The following is an 18,969-nucleotide window of genomic DNA, read 5'->3' as shown; positions in this document are numbered from 1 at the left end:
AAATATTGACTTATCTTAAGATATAGTTTATACTCTTTATTTGGTACAGAAATGCAAAACTTACCCCTCATCCAGTCTCAGTCTCACAAGCGTGTGCCTGTAAAAAAAAAATAATTTATTCAACTTAAATTTACTTGTAAACAACACACACACACAAGCAAAGACATTTCCTATATAACAGCCTCATAACCCTTTAATAACCTGAGTTGCCTAAAAAAAATATTAAGCTGGATGGTGATCCTCACTGTAATGTGCTGTCATAGCCTACAAAGGGAGGTAAACGGGGAATTGTTGGTTACTTGCTAATTACAGTTTAGCCCAAAGATGTAAGCTACACAACACTTTTACAGACTTTTTGTTCATGATTAAAATATGACCGATTCATACAACATAATGCATTTGTTTGCATTTACTGTTGCCTGTAATCTGTTACCAGTAAGCAATTTGCAATCGTAAAACAAAATTATATATAAAATATATGATGATGGCCAATAAAATAACGAATGGCACAGAAAACGAGCTTGTGAGGAACAGATGTAACGTTAGGCCTACAGTGCGTCCAACTGAGTGTAACGTTTAACATGTCGGTTGTTCGGCTGACAAAAACGTCTTTCTAAAAAAGTAGTCACAAATGAACAAGGTTAACAACTGTTTGAATCGTGGTCTCTTAAATCATATTAAGAAGTTCCATATGTTCATCTAACTTAGTTTGAATAGAACAAACTGACAAAACTGGTGACGATTAGTTCATTCGTCGTGTTCAACAGCTCGGGCGTCGTCTACCTCAAGTTAACTTATATTATCCCAGCTTGAACGGTTGATAAAAAAATAAACGCTTAACTTTACTCAGTAACGAATACCAACTCAAACGCACGAAGCCTGACTGACTGGGATAAACCTCCAGTGGGCGCGAAAATGCCGAGCCTGCTCAGCAAAGCCAACTGGTAACTTACCCACTTTAACGGTAAAATACACCTATAATCGCTCAAATTGCCCATCTTAACGATGTTTAACAGGTGGAGAAACACATTTGTGTCAAATCTCAAACGTTACATTACAATCTGCAGTGCTGATGCAGCACAGCACTGTGGCCACCGTATCAGATATACAAAACTTGAAAGGTAACTGTTAAACACAGTTTGGAAAACAATGACAGAACATAACTAATTCTGCTCTATTCTGCTAAAATGAACAATAATCTCCCAACAATTGTTACACAAGCATTCACTCGCCTCATCCACGCTGAATATGCTTCTTCACGCCGCCAGCCCAACTGACAGCTCCCTCAAGTTCATGAGTTGTTCGTCTGAAATTCCTCCGCGGTTTAGTTAGTTCACTGTATAGTCTGCCCGTGTCTCCTTGTTTGATGTTGCACTGCGATGTCTTTATGTATTAAACATGAGTCTAATGTCTTGATTTGCTGAATATTTTTTTTCTTGGAAGGGACTCTGATATTAAATTAATGTACAAATTTGACTCCTGCGCATGAATCCATGTTCAGAGATTTGGCCGGTTAGTGCCAAAAAGCTACAACTTAAAATGTTAAGTTCACTGAACTAAATTGGGCTCTTTGAATTTCAGTAACATTAAACTGACTTAAAAAATCAAGTTGAATCTAGTATAACTTATAAAAAAAAGTTGAAATTGCTTAAATTATTTTTATGAGTTAAAGTAACTTCAAAACATAAGTTGTCATGGCTTTTTCAGCATATAATTTTTTACAGTGTAACAGTCCCTGTGAGCTAAATAGATTACATGTCACTCAACAGGTAATGCCGTGTTATCTGGGAAAAGCCACATGGAAGATACATTACTTGAGCATTAATAGACGTCTGATAGGGACCCTCCAGCTTGTGTTTGTAGTAATTGTTGTATAATTTTTTGTATGATTTTGCTGTATCATTTTGCTCTGTCAGGAAAGAAGAAGAGGAATTTAAGTGAGCGCCAGATGGTGAGAATGACTGATGGCTTTTTGAATAGCTTTGATATTCAAAAATCTACCAGAATGTCTTTATGTGTTTATGGCTTCATGTGCTGTCAAAGATACCAAAATCACACTTCTAAGGCTAACTAAATATCTATCACAGCTTTTAAATCATCATTTCAGATTTACTGAAACCATCTCATACTAAAAGACAGCTATGTTTCTTTCGTTTTCATCCCTAAAACAACTGTTACATGCACAGTTATTTTTACTAAAAGTCTGAGACTACTAGTAAAAGTGCATTTGTTTAGATTTTTTTGAATTTAATACAGCTTAATGAATTATAAATTTGATTATTAACATAATTTGACAGAAAAGTAAAATTTATAGGAATTGCAAAATGGCTTAGTATTTAAGGTTTTTAGTTTTAGATTTTTAATTTAAATTTTAGCTTTTCTGTTTCGATTTGAGTATTTTTAAGGTCTTCTTTTCAAAGAAGGTCACATGATCTATACTAACGTTCCAAAATGTTCACGTATTTTAAATAAGAAATGTTTACTTTTATTACATTAATCAAAAGTGTTTATTTAAAATTAACACTGTTCTTCAAACTTTCTGTTTATCAAAGAATCCTGAAATTGTTAATAAAAACGTTTCTTGAGCATCAAATCAGCATATTAATATGATTTCTGAAGAATCACGTGACACTTAAGACTGGAGTAATGACTTGAAAAATCAGCTGAAAATTCAGCTTTGCCATCTCAGGAATAAATTACATTCTACAATATATTTAAATAAAATTAAAAGTGATTTTTAACTAAAATTATTTCACAGTATTACTGTATTGTACTGTATTACTGTATTTTTGGTCAAATAAATACAATCTAAATGTGGGCATTATAGGCTTCTATCAAAAAAAAATAAAAAATAAAAAATAAAATATATATATATATATATATATATATATATATAAAAAATCTAACAAACCCAAACTTTTGACCAGTAGTACATGCCAAAATGTTTTTATTCGATTAGCAACCCATAAATGTTAATATTTCTTGAATATTGTTTTTTACATTTCTTTCTCACTTTATCATAAAATGATTTTTTAGGAAAACCTAAAACTTTATTTAAGGTTTAATTTTGATTTTAAATGACAGATTTTCAGATTTTTAGACCCTGATGCATAAACAAACGTTTAGTCAACAGTACCTTTAACTTTCATTATTAGAGGATTGGGAAAACCACAATCCCTGAAAAAAACATTAGAATACAAGCTTGTGTGGAATGTGCATTACTTACACTAAGTGGAAAAGGCAGCTCCCAATATAATATGAATATTATGCAGTTTATCAATATTTGATTATGTATAAAATAATAGCAGCTTAATGAATGTACTATCAAAGTAGGGATGCACTGATATTAAGAATTATACCAATAAGATGATAAATATTTTCATGCCTGGTAACCGATAAATAGCAGATATTAAAATTCTATGCTATTTTATTTAAATAAAATAAAAAATTTGTTCAAAATTCTACAAATGAATGTAAGCATCAAAACATCACAAAGTATGAAAAAATATTTTCTTTGTGAAATTTGCAAGTTTACATGTAAAACCTAATTCTGATAAGCTGATATATATGTGCGTTATGCATAGTATTGTTAAACCAATAACCGATAAAAAGCTGATATTAAAATTCTATACTTTAAAAAAAAAAAAATTACGAATATAACTAAATAGCACATCAAAACAAAAAAATCAATTGTTTAAAATGCTACAAGTGGGCAGTACATGTGCAGTATGAAAAATATATGTTAATTTTAAAGTTTGCTAAATATTACATTTAAGAGTGTTAATAAATTGTTAGTGTTTATACAATAAGAGTTAAATACGCGTTAGACCCAAATAAAATCAAAATGTAAAATTACGAGAAATTTACATGCACATTTAGTATACATTTACACAACAAAGACTGTACTAAAAACTGATTTTTTTTTTTTTTTAATTTAAGTTTTGTGTAAAGACGACAACAATGTCAAAACGAGTCCGGTTCACGCACATCTGCAAAAACGACTAAAAAGCATTATTATGTATGCCAAGACAGTAATTGTCAATGTCATTTTGTAAAGAAACACTACGTGTTTTCAAAGATTTGCAGGCCCCCAAAACAGTGTTGTTGTGTAAATGAATGGCCAAAATGCTTAAAAAGTTTTTCAATTTTTAGTTGCAAACAGTGTTGTGTAAACACTCCTTTAAATACTAAACAATAATGGATACAATTTTTTTTTTTTTTTTAACACAAAAATCCTCTTGTATCGGCCAATAACTGATATGGTACAGATATATTGTGCATTAACAATTCATAGCTCTAAATAACACTACAGTCACATACCTGTTCATTTTCCCACATACGTCTTTATCGTACATAAAGCACTCAATGTTGAGGAGAATGTCTGTGGAGTTGCTGCTCATCAGTTTTTTGAGTTTCTCACATTCTTGTGTCAGTCGCAACATAGCTCGAGCCTTGGACTTCACATCCATCTTGTACCTAGACTTATATTCAGCACAGAAGTATTCCACCAGCCTCTGATCAAAGTCTTTCCATCCCAAATAAGGATCAAAGGCGGTCGACAGCACCTGCAAAATGCAGAGCATTCACTGACGTGCGTGAACATGCAAAGTTGGGGATCTACACGAGCGTCTGACTTTGATTGAGATTCACAGTTTGCCTTTGTTGAAAGCACAAACAGACACCTGGAGAGCTGAGTGGCCCATGTCCACAAATGCCACAATTTTTGGATTCTCATCACAGCCTGGAAGATCTTTCTTGTATATGCCATAGTTTAATGCCACTGGAATGATAAATGACACTGTCAAAATTGCTTCAGATGTGGCAAAGACACTGTTGTTGTGAGTTTCATTAATTCAAAAGATACCTGCAGTGCTGTCATTCATTAGCTTCAGGCAGTTCAAGCTGGCAATCTTGGCAGCATCCAGCACAGACGTCCTTTCTGAATCAGTGAAGAATGAGGGGATCTATACGTGACAAAATCATCTGTATGGCCAAAGAAATGACACAAACAAACAAACCATCGGATTGGTGGCTTGCACATTTGTGGTTTATGTCCAAATTAAAAAGGGCCTGGTTAAATGTTACTGCTGTCTGAAAATAAAGCAAGGCCTTTTCTCTAAAATATCATGATGACAAGAATAAAAATTACTGTAATACATTATTAGCACTATAAATAATTTTAGGAGAATTTCTAATTAACTAAAAGCCTCTATTTCTGGTACATGCCCCTGGTATCCATTAAATATCATGAAAATTAATTATTTCTTGCAATATTCACAGCTTCAGTGCAAAGACGTACAGAGATGACACACTCCACCACTTTCTTCTGCAGATTAGCTTCTGCAATGTCTTTCAGTTTGGTCAACAACATAGCCGTGACCTGCTCGATGCGGAAATGGTGCTCCTGGTCAAGGTACATGACCTAATCAAGACAATGAAAGTCACAATCTTATTTTTTTATCAAAAAATAACATGACAGTTCACCCAAAAATGAAAAAAAAAAAAATCTGAAAGCATATTCACTGTCGACTTTGTCTCCTCATCAGAACAGATATGGAGAAATTTACATCAATCCCCTCCAATAGATCCTCTACGGGAAATGGGTGCCGTCAGAATGAGAGTCCAAACAGCTGATAAAAACATCACAATCCACAAGTAATCCACACGACTCCAGTCCATCAATTAATGTCTTGTGAAGTGAAAATTAAGGTGTTTTAACTTTAAACCTTCACTTCTGGACAAAATACAAGTCCATAATTCATTTAATAATGATTCATCCAAAGAAAAAGTTCATCTCTCGTCCTCTCACAACAAAATCCACCATTTAGAATTGTTTTCAGCTGTTTTCTTGATCTGTGCATATTTCTGTCCTGATTCAGAGGAGTCAACATTTCCCTGGAGAAAGCATAATTATGGATAAAGGACTCATATTTTACCTGGATGCAATAGTTTGATGTTTAAAAAAAAACATCATAATGATGGAGTTGTTACAAACACACTTTTTTTTTTTTTTTTTTTTTTTTTTTTACAATATTTGTAAACTTTTTTTTAAAAGGCATTTTCATCATACCTGTCCAAATACGGAAGACTGGGGGGGCGGGTGCTTTTCGCCAGGAATATAGCCGTTTCCCCGGTAACCGCAGTAAACAAAGCAGCGCAGCAGCACCTTACTTTGGAACTTGAATCCCGGGAAAAACGGGAGGGTTGACAGGTATGCGAGTTCTTACAGACAGTCCAGACTGACCAGAGACTGACACACACGCACACAATAAAAATAAATAAATAAAAACAACAACAAGAGAACCATAAAAGTATTACACTATAGACTAGGCTATAAGTCATCTCAAGCCATATGGAAGCTTTGTGTTAAATTAAATAATTTTTACCCATTATTTTTACATCTACTGCAGCTCTCAAATCAAATATAGTCCATATGTCACAATGGAAAATTAAACATCACTGATTCTTCATTGTCTTGCAAAGTCATTAAGTCAAAAATGGCTAAAATTTTGGTTGTTTCTCACACAAAACTGTAATAAAATTTGAAATAACGTGCATATGGACTAGTTTTATTACTAGTTGAAGTACTTTTTTGCCCTTTTTGTCAAAATGGTGAGTAAATTATAATAATGGTGAGTAAATTATATATATATATATAAATATATATATATATACAGTATATATACCTGATTACCTGATAAGATTCTTGAAGATTCTTGTTGTACACAACCTTTTTTTTTTTTTTTTTTTTTACTTTTACAAGACATTAATTGATGGACTGGAGTGGTGTCAATACTAGTGGATTATTGTGATAATTTTATTAGCTGTTTGGACTCTCAATCTGACGGCACCCATTCACTACAGAGGAGATTTGTGAGAAAGTTACAGTATGTAATGCTAATGCACTGCTAAACAAACCCAACTACATCTTAAATGATCCTTTATGGGACTAATAAACACAGTGTTTACCTTGATTCCAACCTTCCCATCATTTAGTGGTACCAGGTCATATGGTAAACTAGCCTTCTCTGCTTGCACAGAATGATCTTGAAACAATCTGCCATGCAGTCTCTTAAAATGAGAGACTGTGCTCGCAGTATTGGTTATCATCTAGAACAAGTAAAAAATATGAATGGTAATATAAGACACTTTTGCTTCATTCATAATCATCATCACAGATGAGAACAGGAATGCCCACCTGTTTTTTTGCAGCATTACCAATGCTTCTGTTCTTTGAATTAAATGACACAACAGCTCTAAAACAAAAAGGTTCAGGGGTATTAAACTTTTGAAGGATTAAAATAACAGATTTTAGCTCACATGTACATCATGTTTCAGATGTTTTGGAATGTCAATGTCATTGACAAGTGTATGAAATGCGGAAACAAGCAACTTATCAACTAGACTTGTACTTGACTTTCAGTTTAGGTGGATATTCACATATGGAGTGTCAATATTCATCTGATACACTGAAGATACATGAAATGAAAGCTTTATCTCTTTATAATTAGCAAGCACAGCATCCACTTACGGCGTGCATCTGTCTGTAAATTCATTGGACACGGTCTCAATTCCTCCGCTTTTGACCACAGCAATACAGCGATTCTGAAAAACCACATCAAAGCCCACGACAGCCATCCTGGTCTCCGGTCCGTACGCCGAGCACGGTGTGTTCAGGTCAGATAAACAAATAAACAAACCCGCTAGTACGTGGTGTCAGTCCAGTCACTGTCGGTAATCGAGAGTCGACACTATTTTAGTCCTCGCGACCATATCGCTTTTCAGCGAACTTTCCAGAAACTTCCAAACGCAGCTGCGGCGGCCCTGCTCGGTCCAGCCCGCGCGGTGTGATAGCGTTCACAGTTCCAGAGGAGAGCTTTCGGCGCGGCGCAACCGAGCGTCAGATGGGTTGCTGTGGTAACCGCACGAGATTATGGGATAAATAGCACAAATATACGATCTCCTGTCGTTATTTTAATGGCGTCGAGGGGTTTATTATTAGCTCGACAAGACAAATGTTTACTTTTTAAAGTTCTAGATATTACAAATTGACCAGTTCAATATTTCATGTCTGTTCGCATATTTAACGCGAGGAAAAGACTAAATGTTATAGGTTAGTCGTGACAGTTGTATTAAAACTTAATAGAGCTAACGTTATATCATTCAGTGGGCCTATATTTCAGTAAGATTGAAAGCTCATTGTGTTTTTATGGAAGTTATTGGGTTTTTGATCGAAAGTGGGATACAGGTTAACATTTTAAAGTGTTTAAGTTACTTCATGACTGAAGACAAAGTATAAAGTGATTGTTTACGCGTCATGTCAACTGTTGCCATATTTTATTGGAAGTGAATGAAGCTGTTCCGCCGTTCTGTCTGACTAAATTATCATGTTTGTGAACTATCCCTTTAACAAACATTTTAATCGCGCTTGAAGCACTGCCCCTTTTGTAGTAGTTAGCGTTGCGGTCACTAGAGGGCGCAGCTGAGACGTGCGTTCAACAGGAAATGTCTTCGCAAAACAAAGCTGGGTAATGATCGGCACGCACAGTAGTGACTGTTGGTTACAGGATCAGTGCAAATACTCTGCTACGGCACATTTACAGCGAGCTGGCAGCGTGCGGTACCCGCGCTTCTTTCTACCATGCTTTCCATAAACTCTCAAAACGGATACAGTGTTGCCCGATGTTTCTTGCTTTGGTCGCTTAGTAAGTATTTTTCTACTCGTCTACCAAAAGGAAGTTTTTTAGCTCGAGAGTCTTAGGTTAATTTCTGTTGCGGTTTGTTTTATTGTAGAATGGCAGCAGTCTGAAACGTTTTTGCTTCTTTTACAGATGGAAAAGCATATGCCGAAAATAAACTGTTAGTAGTGACCAGGGTATTAACCTATTTTAAATAAGCTGCCACAAATGACACATCCTTTTTCTTGTAACAGCTTTCCGGCACTCCTTCAAGTTATGAGGAGTGCTTTTAAATGGATGTTTACAACTTAATTTGACGGTTGTATGAATTAAATATCCAAATATGTGGAGCATACATGCTTTTTCAAACTTAGTTGCCTAGTATATTGAATGAATGGTTGAGCTGCCTACCTAGGTAAAAATTTGGGCATCATAGGTATGATTGGTTGATTCAAAACCTAGTGAGCTGCCTGTCTAGACAGCATTTTGTGCATTGAAGGTTTGATTGATTGTGTCTGGAAACCCTACTGAGCTGCCTAGCTTAACAACATTTTTGGGCATGATATTTTGTATCTTAAAACCTAGTGAGCTGCTTGTCTTGACAACATTTCTGGGCATCATATGCGATTTACTTTGAATAAACTGTCACAGCCAGAGTATCTGTTCTTCACTGTAAATAATTAATTGAACAGACTGATGTGCAAGAGTCTGAAGCGCAACAGTTTGGAGTAGAAGTGTGGAAAGTGTTGTTGGAAGAAAATGTAACTGAATCCTTCCTCTTTCTCCACCCTTGCCAGGCAAATGAGTAGCGTTACATTTTATACAGAGCACCAGTGCAGATAGAACTGCTTTAATGTATTGATCAATGCCTATAAAGACAGTTTAATATAGACATTTGTGGATATTAAGGTCATAAATCAAACCTACAACCACCGACTGCATGAATTGTGTGTTTGCAGTTGATGTAAGATTGCCTGTATGCCTACATGCCAGTCACGTAAATGCAATTCAAGTTGTTGGACTGAGCACCTCATCCGTTTCTACAGTAAAAACCTAATGTGTCTAGCTAACACCTGAACCACAGGCAAATTGTGCTCGGTGTCTGATAAGAAATATTATCAGTGCCCCTTATTTTGTCTCAGTTTCGCCACTTATCAAAGTGCCTCAATTTGTTTAGATTTGCAGGGAAAAGAGAGTCTCTTCATTAATCATTAGGCTATGTATGCTGAAGGATCTCAGGCATAACTGTTCATGAAATTTTTTATGTGCACAGAAGATACACCTTGCTGTTCAAGAAAGAGACTTGTGGTTGCTAATATCTTGAGGTACTGACCTAGTTTTAGTAGTATTAGCACCTGCATCTGAGTTCAACAGTATGGGCCCGCTGGTCTGGAGCACATGAGGGAGTTTCAGGTCAAAACCGTCACCTGCTCTTTTGGGCCAGTTTGCATTATCTTTACATTTGTCAGTCTTGGCTATTTGTTTTTGTGTGATGCATTGCACATTGTTGTGAATTTGTCTAGCTGACTGACATGAAGTTTGGTTAAAGTTGCAAGAATTATGATAGTTTTTTTTTTATTAAGCATCATTAAGAATGAGTTGAAAATTACAAACCCTTTAGGGTTTTTTTTTTTCTTAATATGCCATTGCTTTCCTGCAAAAGTGTGTTTATGGATTAGGGCTGTCAAAATTTGTTTTAATTTCGAATATTCGTCGAATTTAAAATAAATCTCGTCGTCTGTGAAAAAAATGTCGTTGACGACAATTATGACGAAAATTATTCGTCAACGAAATTAACACGGCACAGAACGCATATTTATCACATTTTCTAGAGGGACGTCTATCACCGTTGCACTCGCATCTCGCACAAAGGAGCCGCATGTTTAGAAAGCCATGTAAAATTAATGTAGGTTTAGCTTTTAAAAAAACATATATCGAGACTTTATGGCGGGGGTTTTTCCGCATCCCACTGCATCTCATGTTTTAAAATGAAAAATGTACTGTGTGATAATATTTAAGTACAAAATTCTAATTTAGTTTTTCAGCCATTTTGACTGCCCTATTATGAATATAGTCACAATTACATGGAGCTAATCATAGCTTATTCCAGTAAAAAAAAAAAAAAATTAAAGATGCACTGATTGCAATATTCTTGGCCGATTCCGATTTTTCTGTCAGTGTGACCTGCCGATAATGATTTTTGCTGATTCCGATTTTCCTTCTAAGAACTATAATTGACAGCATATACAAACAAAATCTATACTTTATCAATGCAAAAAATTATTTACATAATAAAATAAATTATTAAACATTACAACTCCCCCAATCTGTACTAAGTTACCGATGTTCTCTCACTTAAACAACTCTCAAAATAAAGTGCTCTGTGACTAGAAAGAGGCAGAAATAGCAATTAACTGAAAATGAGTTGCTGTATATAAAAACAGATGTCATTTCCCACTATCAAGTCAAGTTTATTTATTTGTACAGCGCTTTTCACGATACTTCTTTTTTAATAAATCTGCAAAAATGTCAACAATTCTGTGTTTTTCTGTCAATATGGGGTGCTGTGTGTACATTAATGAGGAAAAAAAATTAACTTAAATGATTTTAGCAAATGGCTGCAATATAACAAAGAGTGAAAAATTTAAGGGGGTCTGAATACTTTCCGTACCCACTGTATATATATATATAATGTTATATATTATGTTTTAATGTTATAAATGTTTATTAAAGATTAATGGTTTAAATATTTTTAAACATACAAATACGAAATTTTGGGAAAAAATGCAATGATGTTTTTAAATATGAAATCAAACTACCAGTAGGTGGCGGCAAATGACTCTTTAAATGAGTGAGTCATTTAGTCATTTATTCAACCGATTCGTTCAAACGGCTGATTCATTCAGAAACGAGGCAAGTGACTGTCTTTATGAATGGGCCACTGAATCATTGACTCACTCGATTCGTTCAAAAACGCAGATTCATTCAGTAATGAAACACCGCTGTGTTACACAACAGTTCTGCTGTGGCTTTGATTGGAACTATTTTCGTCAGCGAAATTGAGCAAAAACAGTCAATATTGTGTCTAAAATGTAAGTCACTTAATTTTAACTTCTTGTTTATTGAACTACTATTGTATAAAATCAGTGTCACATTGCAATCGTGTTGATATTGCAAGCATCTTGTTCGTGTAATGTTGCTTACCTAAATCATATATTATAAATATTTTTTTTTTTCTACCGCAGTATGCATCTATAACTTTCTTTGAGTTACTTTGTGTGTTCTGTTGCGCTCATTTGTTTTGATTTCTGCACGAGTCTCTCTCACACACTCACTCAGGCTGTGCGAGCATCATCGGGCACGACATCAATACATTATCAGTCTCCGTTTACACTGAAAGCAATAAAATCAGAATCATTCTCGCGCGAAACGACATGTTTACATGCGGATGTGAGCGTATGTACGACGTCAAAACGAACCGGCTCGGAATCGGCCGATCATCCGGCAAATCGGCTAATTCCGGTCCCAGGCCGGTCGATCGGTGCATCTCTATTAAAAATAATAAAAAAGCAATTTTAAACTATTGCTAATTAGTTATTTTTGTGACAAAAAATTTAACATTTAAAAAATAATCTCCTGGAAATAAAAAATACAATAACATTTATAAAAATGGAATAAAATTATTAAAATAGTAATATTAATTATTGCAAATTAAAATATAATTTTTGTGATAAAAATATAACATTTAACGAAAATTTATCTTGCTAAGATTCCTATGGAAAAAAAAATACAAGAAAAAGTATTTTATAAATATAGAATAAAAAAATTTAAATAATTGATTATTGCAAATTAATACCTGGTAATTCTTTGTGGAAAAAAATTTAACATTTTATGAAAAAAAAGTCTCCCTGCTATTCTAATGGAAAGAAAAAAAAACATAAGAACTTAAAAAATAATAATACAAATTATTAAAAATAATAAAATTCATTGCAGATTAAAACTAGTAAAAACATTTTGTGATGAAAATCTAACATTAGCAAAAAATATCTTGGTAAGATTTATATGAAAAGATGAAAAAATATACAAGAAAAAAATAATTAAAAAATGTCGAATAAAAATAGAATAAAGTAGTTTTTTCTGCCAATTGAAAACATGGCAAGTGCTTATTGCCCAACCAGTCCCAACTGGGACAGTAGAAAAAAATAATTTTGAGCCCTGATCTGACTTAAAATATACTGTACTATTTTCATAGTTTTTCCCTGTAAGGAATTTCTTGTTTTAAGGTCTTATGAAGATGTATATGTCACGGTATCAGCTCTGTCCTGTTGTATTATTTATGATGTGCAGAACAAAACTTTAAGAGAGATAACATATCTTTTGTGTGTACCTGCAGGCAGAAGGAATGATCAGTCAAAGGCCACTGCGGTTTTGCTGTGAGGCACAGCTAAAAACAAAGCCATTTAAAATGTGCATCGAAGATCTTTTGTTAGTTGATGAGATATACTACGAAAAGTAAAATAACCAGCAGGTGTTTTGTTAAGTCTTTCCCCCACAGATGTTGTTCTGTTCCGAAGTTATTCCGTCGCTTGAGTCAGGAGACAGTTTAAGATAGCAGTTTTAAAAGATAAAAGTGCTGTTTACACCTGACAGTTAAAAAGATAAACACACCAGTACTCACTTTCTGAAAAGGTGTCTGTCAAATACATATCTAAAGTTATGCAGGGAGTGCAGGAATCCATGGATGGCATGAAATCACCTTGGCGGTGTGAATACTTGCACTCTGTTCTGCTTATCAGTGAGAGGCAGTTTTAGGATTTGGCTTGGGATTAAAAGCCATGGGAGATGGAGACAAACTAGGCATTTATGATGAGCAAAGGAATGCCAATGCATGCTCGTTTTTCTCCCAACTTACTAACCTGCTGTAATAGGACAGCATATCTACTTTAATACTCAAGACAGAGTTTTATGATTTTATATTTATTTATTTCTTTTACTGTGGAGACACAGTAAAATAATGTGTTTCATAAACTGCACGGAAACCAAAGTTGAGCAAAATTCAGAATTTAGCCCTCATGTTTTGTTTGGGGTTTGAGAGAGAACCAATGGTCATTTTAATAGCTTTAAGAATATATGTAACATGTTAATATTTCATGACTTTTCAAAGTCATATGATAAAATAAGTTATGTCTTTAATTCTAATTATGCAAGATATTATTCCTCCATGGTCCATAAAATAAAAGTTAATTTATTAAATATACAATGTAATTAAAAATATAAATATATTGTAATATATAGATAACAGCATATTTAAACATTGAATATTAATATACTTAAATAGAATATATTATTAAAAATGACACTTACATCACACAGGTTTCTTTGAATTTCATTCCATTTAATTTTACTTTCTTAAATTTGAATTACAATTCTACATACCTTTGTAAATTTAAGTGAAATTTAGGAATTTAAATGGAATTTAAAGTCACAATGTACCTGAAGTTGTGAAAGGTCTTTTCTTCTTATGATCTAAATTAGAGTATTTAGCAGAATGGAGCTCAGTTTTTACTGTGTGTACCATGCCATCAGCACTAGTTAGACCCTGTTGATGGATTTGGAGCATGCTACGGAGCCCCTAAAGGGACATGGTGGTGGGAAAAAAATTCGGGGTGGGAGGACATTTTTTTTTGCGTTCCCTCGCAAAACTTTTGCGTTCTCTCGCAAAGATATTTGCGTTCCCTCGCAAAGATATTTGCGTTCCCTTTTGCGTTCTCTCGCAAAGATATTTTGCGTTCCCTCGCAAAACTTTTGCGTTCTCTCGCAAAAGATATTTGCGTTTTGCGAGGGAAAAAATATATTTTTTCCTCCCACCCCAAATTTTTTCACTCAATCTGATTTTTTTTCCACCACCATGTCCCTTTAGGGGCTCCGTAGCATGCTGAATCGGCGTCAGGCAGTCGATAAGACGGATCACTCTGATTGGCTATTCAGCTTAAACCAGAGTACAAGACGAAAACTGATGAAAGCGATGAAATAATTTTACATCATCTTATCTGAGCATGCATATTTTCATAACAACATGGCTGTCGAAAATGAAGAAATTGATCAATATGATTCATATTCAAAATGGTAAGCAAGCAATGCTTCGCTTACCATTTGTATATCTGCAGTTTCGGTTTCTCGTGACAAATACAGACTATTGCCATCTGCTTATATGGACAGTTATTTCCTGTCATGCAGATGCAAACATACGTTCTAGTTGGCCAATGGCTGTAGTCTTAGTGGTGTGTTCCATAGATTCCAAATTCAGCCTCTCCAGACACCTCAGCATGTCGTCACTCAGAAAAATTGATGCGAATTCTAGTTTTCCAAGATGCCACAACATTGCAGCCTCTGGTTGTAAAAACTGACAAGCTTTAAATTCCTAAAGAAATGGGCTAACATTTCACAGTTGAGAATGTATTGGTGTGTGTTTTTACATGTATTAACTCAATATTACAGGTCTTGAAACTATGGTAACTTTTAATGTTGCGTTAGCTAACACATTTTTCTTGTTGTGTTGTGTTAATAAATCATCATACAGAGATATATCTACGGGTGACTTGCTGTCAAGTGCTCACAGACTGACTTTGACCATTCCAATATGGCGAATGGCTTGTGTAACAACAGCCGCTAATAATGAGGCATTTATGTATATATCTATGTTGTGTTCAAGATTCAAAATTTTTAGCCCAGATGCACAAGATGCGAGATGACAACACGGACATTTTCATTGCAGCTAGTTCTTTGTTGGTGTTTTGGCGTGTCACACTGCCTTCAATTCTCTCCATCAGTTGTTGGTTGGATAGATGTGGATGAAATGATTGGAGTCTTAACATACGTCACTAGAGAGAAGTCTGCTGTTTCATTTTGATTAAAAAGTGAAACATGTGGAGGAGACAGTCACAATAAAATTCATAACATGCAATTTAAAAAAAATGTATTTTCATTTCATTTTGACTTGAAACAGCATTCAGTTCAGTTCAATTCTGAAGGGTGCACAGCCTAAGCAGAGACATCGTCGCACTGCGTGATACCTTTTTTAATAATGAAATTCTAGTCGGCTCACAACTTGTTGTCATCGAACTGCACTTTCATCCTGTTTTGATCTTTTGAGCGATCAATATTTGTCTATTTAGAGCACAGAAGACCTGTCATAAACGTTTAACAACAAGCACTTGATGTGATTATTAGGCCTGTTGATCTCAACTAAGTCCTTCTTGACAGCTACTTCTCTAAAGTTTTCCTTTTTTCTTATACTGACAGGTCATCAGAAAAACCTTTTCTCCATGTTAGCCACCCGCTGCCAAAGTGAGATTGTGAAGTGATGTGAAAGATGAGCAGAGGTATTTTTATTCAAGAGATGTCATGCTCCCTTCAGGTCATATTAGCTTCATAGAGCCATGAAATTTTGTGTGTTTTAAAAGCATCCACTCATCCACTTTGAATATGTCAAGAGAGAAGTTCAGGCTTAATATCAGCCATAATTTAAAAGGGATCTGTGATTGACTTATGTTTTAGATTGGATTTTATGTAGTGTCCCTGCTGTTTGTGGTCCTAATCATCATCGCAGCAGGGTCTAGTACTCAGCAAGAGGGAATTAATACACGCCGACTGAATGCAGAAGCAGCAAACAGTCTATACATAGCATTCAATGTTATCATTTAATGTCAGGAACACCATTCAAGTGGCAGTGGTTTGCAAGTCTCTCCTAACTAATGCATGTCATTAATATAATTCTCTCAGAACAGCTTTGAGGGCTCCTCTTAGTGCCCATTTGGTAAATATCAGTGCGCCTTTGTGATTTATGGAAGGAGTAATGACTAATAACTCACTTTGTTTGCTTTACACTTTTGTATTGCTGACTCATATGCATTCCCTCTTTTGATTAACAGTTGTAGGTTCATTATCAAGTTGCGAAGTATATGGAGTACAGCAAATTACTTCTTGTACACTCTGAATGTGTAATTAATTAAAAAAAATTATTAATATTATCACGTAATTTGCACAGCTCGCTACTTATTGAGGCAACGAGCATGCTGCGCAGGAAATGTTGTGAAGACCTGGCAACGAAAAGACCTTCAAGCAGAAAACGGCACGCATGCATGAACAATAAATTTGGCTTCCGTAAGCAAACCAAAGTGACTGCTCTCATTGTGGCTCTGAGACTTTGGAATCCCATTTCCTCCACAGAGAAAAGCCAATACTGAGGACAATAGTTCAGTTTTAAATAAGTGCCAGTTACAGTTGTGAGTCAGGCAAACGGTGACTGATTGGGAAATTGGAAATGTCTGGCGGTGTGGTTGAGGAAGCGAGACAAATTAATGCATTTCTTGACAAAGTTCAAACATCTCCCTGTCTGCCTTCCACAGCTAAGTAATGCAAATTCCTGTACTTTCAAAGTACATTTTGAGTTTGAGGATGAACTTTCTTCTTGACTGTTGAGGAAGTATGTTATGTAGGTATGCAGATGTGTAGTGTGAATACATTCCTGAACATATTGTGTCTGAAATGTTGGCATTGCCTGTTCTTTGATCAGTAGCATACTAGGGATGGGATGGTACCATCATTATCATCTAGTTATAAAATTAGTTAATTAAAATCATTCTAACAGTCACTATTGAATGGGGAATTGTACAGTTGCTTTTTATTTTTACATTGATTGCCTCACTAAAAATTCACTTAAATTTATCCTTTAAAACACCTATAATTTAATAATACTGTTATAAATAACTTTAGCAAATCCCAAAATATGAATATCAGTTTTTCATACTGTACATTTATAATTAATTCATAATATTACATTTATAGCACTTCTTAATAAATTCTTAATTTAAGTTTAGAATTGTAAAATCTGTCATTTGTTAAAGATTTTTAATATTATTATTTATTACTACTGCTACTACTACAACTATTTATTTATTCATTTATAAATAGATCATAAATAATAACACATTTTTAATTATTATTCATTTCTGTAAAATTCACGGTAAAAACTGGCAGCTGTGGTTGCCATAATTTTACCATAAAAAAATGGTAGCAACATTTTAGGTTTTTATGAATTTAACTTAAATTTACATTTAAAAACTGTAGTTTCATTAACTGATATAATTGTTAATATACCAACCTATTAAAGTACTTAAATCTGTTTTGTACCATTGTAATACACTGATAACCACCAGAGAAAGTCACGATGAACCAAAGCTCATCACAAGCAGCTTCCATGCAAAAGTAATCCTTACCATTAAAAAAAAAGTTTTTACCAAAAAGAATAAAACCCTGTTTAACTTGTGAATTTAGGTCTGTATTTTACTGCATTAACGTGCTTTAATAGAAATTTGAAGGAAATCGCTCTGTTTATCCACCATATATGAGGGGTGCACCTGAAGTAAAATTACATTTTCATTTGACTGTATTTCATGTTTTCAAATGAGAGCTCAAAGACTGCCCATTTTTTCATTTATGTCAACAGTAAGTATTTTGTAGGAAGATGGAGGCCTGACTGCAAAGTAAATAAACTTTGTCTAAACAGTGATGATTTTTGGATTTATAAGGGCTAGATTTATGACGTCAGGATGCTTCAGTGCTGTGTCACGTCCGGAACATTTTAAAGATCAAGTTTATATCATTTAGTAATTATTAATGCAATTAACTTGAAACTTGCTGTTAGGGGTCGACCGATATGTGTTTTTCAGGGCCGATGCCGATACCGATTATTACAGATCGAGTACACCAATAACCGATATTTTGAACCGATATATATGTCTGGTGTAAAAATTAAAATTTATGCCAAAATTAAGAATAACAAGGGCTCTGACAAAAACTGCCTTCCCTGGTGTTGGTTGAGTATAGTACTCCCACAGTAAACTCTTTATTTTAAAGAGTTAAACTCTTTATTTTTTGGCAAACAAAGGGTTTACCATTAAAATTAAAATCAGGCAGTACGTGTTTATTGAACTGTTGTATTAAATCAATATCACATTTGCAAACTCCTTGAATAATTATTAAGATCTGTCACTCTCCTTATCGCGATCCGTGGGCGCACATAAAATGAGAGTTCTCAAGACTCAAAAGCACGTGCAAATGATAAATTCCGTCATCTGTCATCGCGTTATAAGCGCGGAACCTGCGGGAATGAGTAGAATTATTATTAATAGCTTTTTTAATTATTATTAATAATTAATCCTGCGCCTGAAATTCAAGACCTGCTCTGTGTTCTCTGCTAATAACCCGACTGTGAATGATGCGAGCGGCG

General features: G+C 34.5%; 2 protein-coding genes across 4 annotated transcripts in view; one reads left to right on the top strand and one right to left on the bottom strand.

Annotated features, from left to right (window-relative positions):
• The window catches only part of LOC107704791 (heat shock protein 105 kDa-like), a 9,537-nt gene extending 1,628 nt beyond the window's left edge, over nt 1-7,909 (bottom strand). The window contains exons 1-7 of the mRNA XM_016507821.1: nt 7,532-7,909; nt 7,199-7,256; nt 6,970-7,110; nt 5,300-5,422; nt 4,865-4,964; nt 4,683-4,780; nt 4,321-4,565 (exon numbers count right to left, since the gene is read on the bottom strand). Of these exons, the coding sequence (XP_016363307.1) occupies nt 4,321-4,565; nt 4,683-4,780; nt 4,865-4,964; nt 5,300-5,422; nt 6,970-7,110; nt 7,199-7,256; nt 7,532-7,638 (872 nt within the window). The 5' untranslated portion in view covers nt 7,639-7,909. The remainder of the gene's footprint in view (nt 1-4,320; nt 4,566-4,682; nt 4,781-4,864; nt 4,965-5,299; nt 5,423-6,969; nt 7,111-7,198; nt 7,257-7,531) is intronic.
• Nucleotides 7,910-8,467: 558 nt separating this feature from the next.
• Nucleotides 8,468-18,969, top strand: part of b3glcta (beta 3-glucosyltransferase a) — a 95,698-nt gene continuing 85,196 nt past the window's right edge. For 2 of the 3 annotated variants that reach the window (XM_016507820.1, XM_016507818.1), the window contains exon 1: nt 8,468-8,705. In XM_016507820.1, coding sequence (XP_016363306.1) covers nt 8,642-8,705 — 64 coding nt within the window. In that variant the 5' untranslated portion in view covers nt 8,468-8,641. Of the gene's footprint in view, nt 8,706-15,980; nt 16,061-18,969 lie in introns of all 3 variants that reach the window. The other variant, XM_016507819.1, reaches the window with a different exon arrangement.

This window comes from Sinocyclocheilus anshuiensis, unplaced genomic scaffold, assembly GCF_001515605.1.
Source record: "Sinocyclocheilus anshuiensis isolate Anshui unplaced genomic scaffold, SAMN03320099.WGS_v1.1 scaffold758, whole genome shotgun sequence".
In the NCBI taxonomy this organism is placed as follows: domain Eukaryota; kingdom Metazoa; phylum Chordata; class Actinopteri; order Cypriniformes; family Cyprinidae; genus Sinocyclocheilus; species Sinocyclocheilus anshuiensis.
The sequence above is the reverse complement of the archived record's forward strand: the minus strand, read 5'-3'. Positions and strand labels throughout refer to the sequence as shown.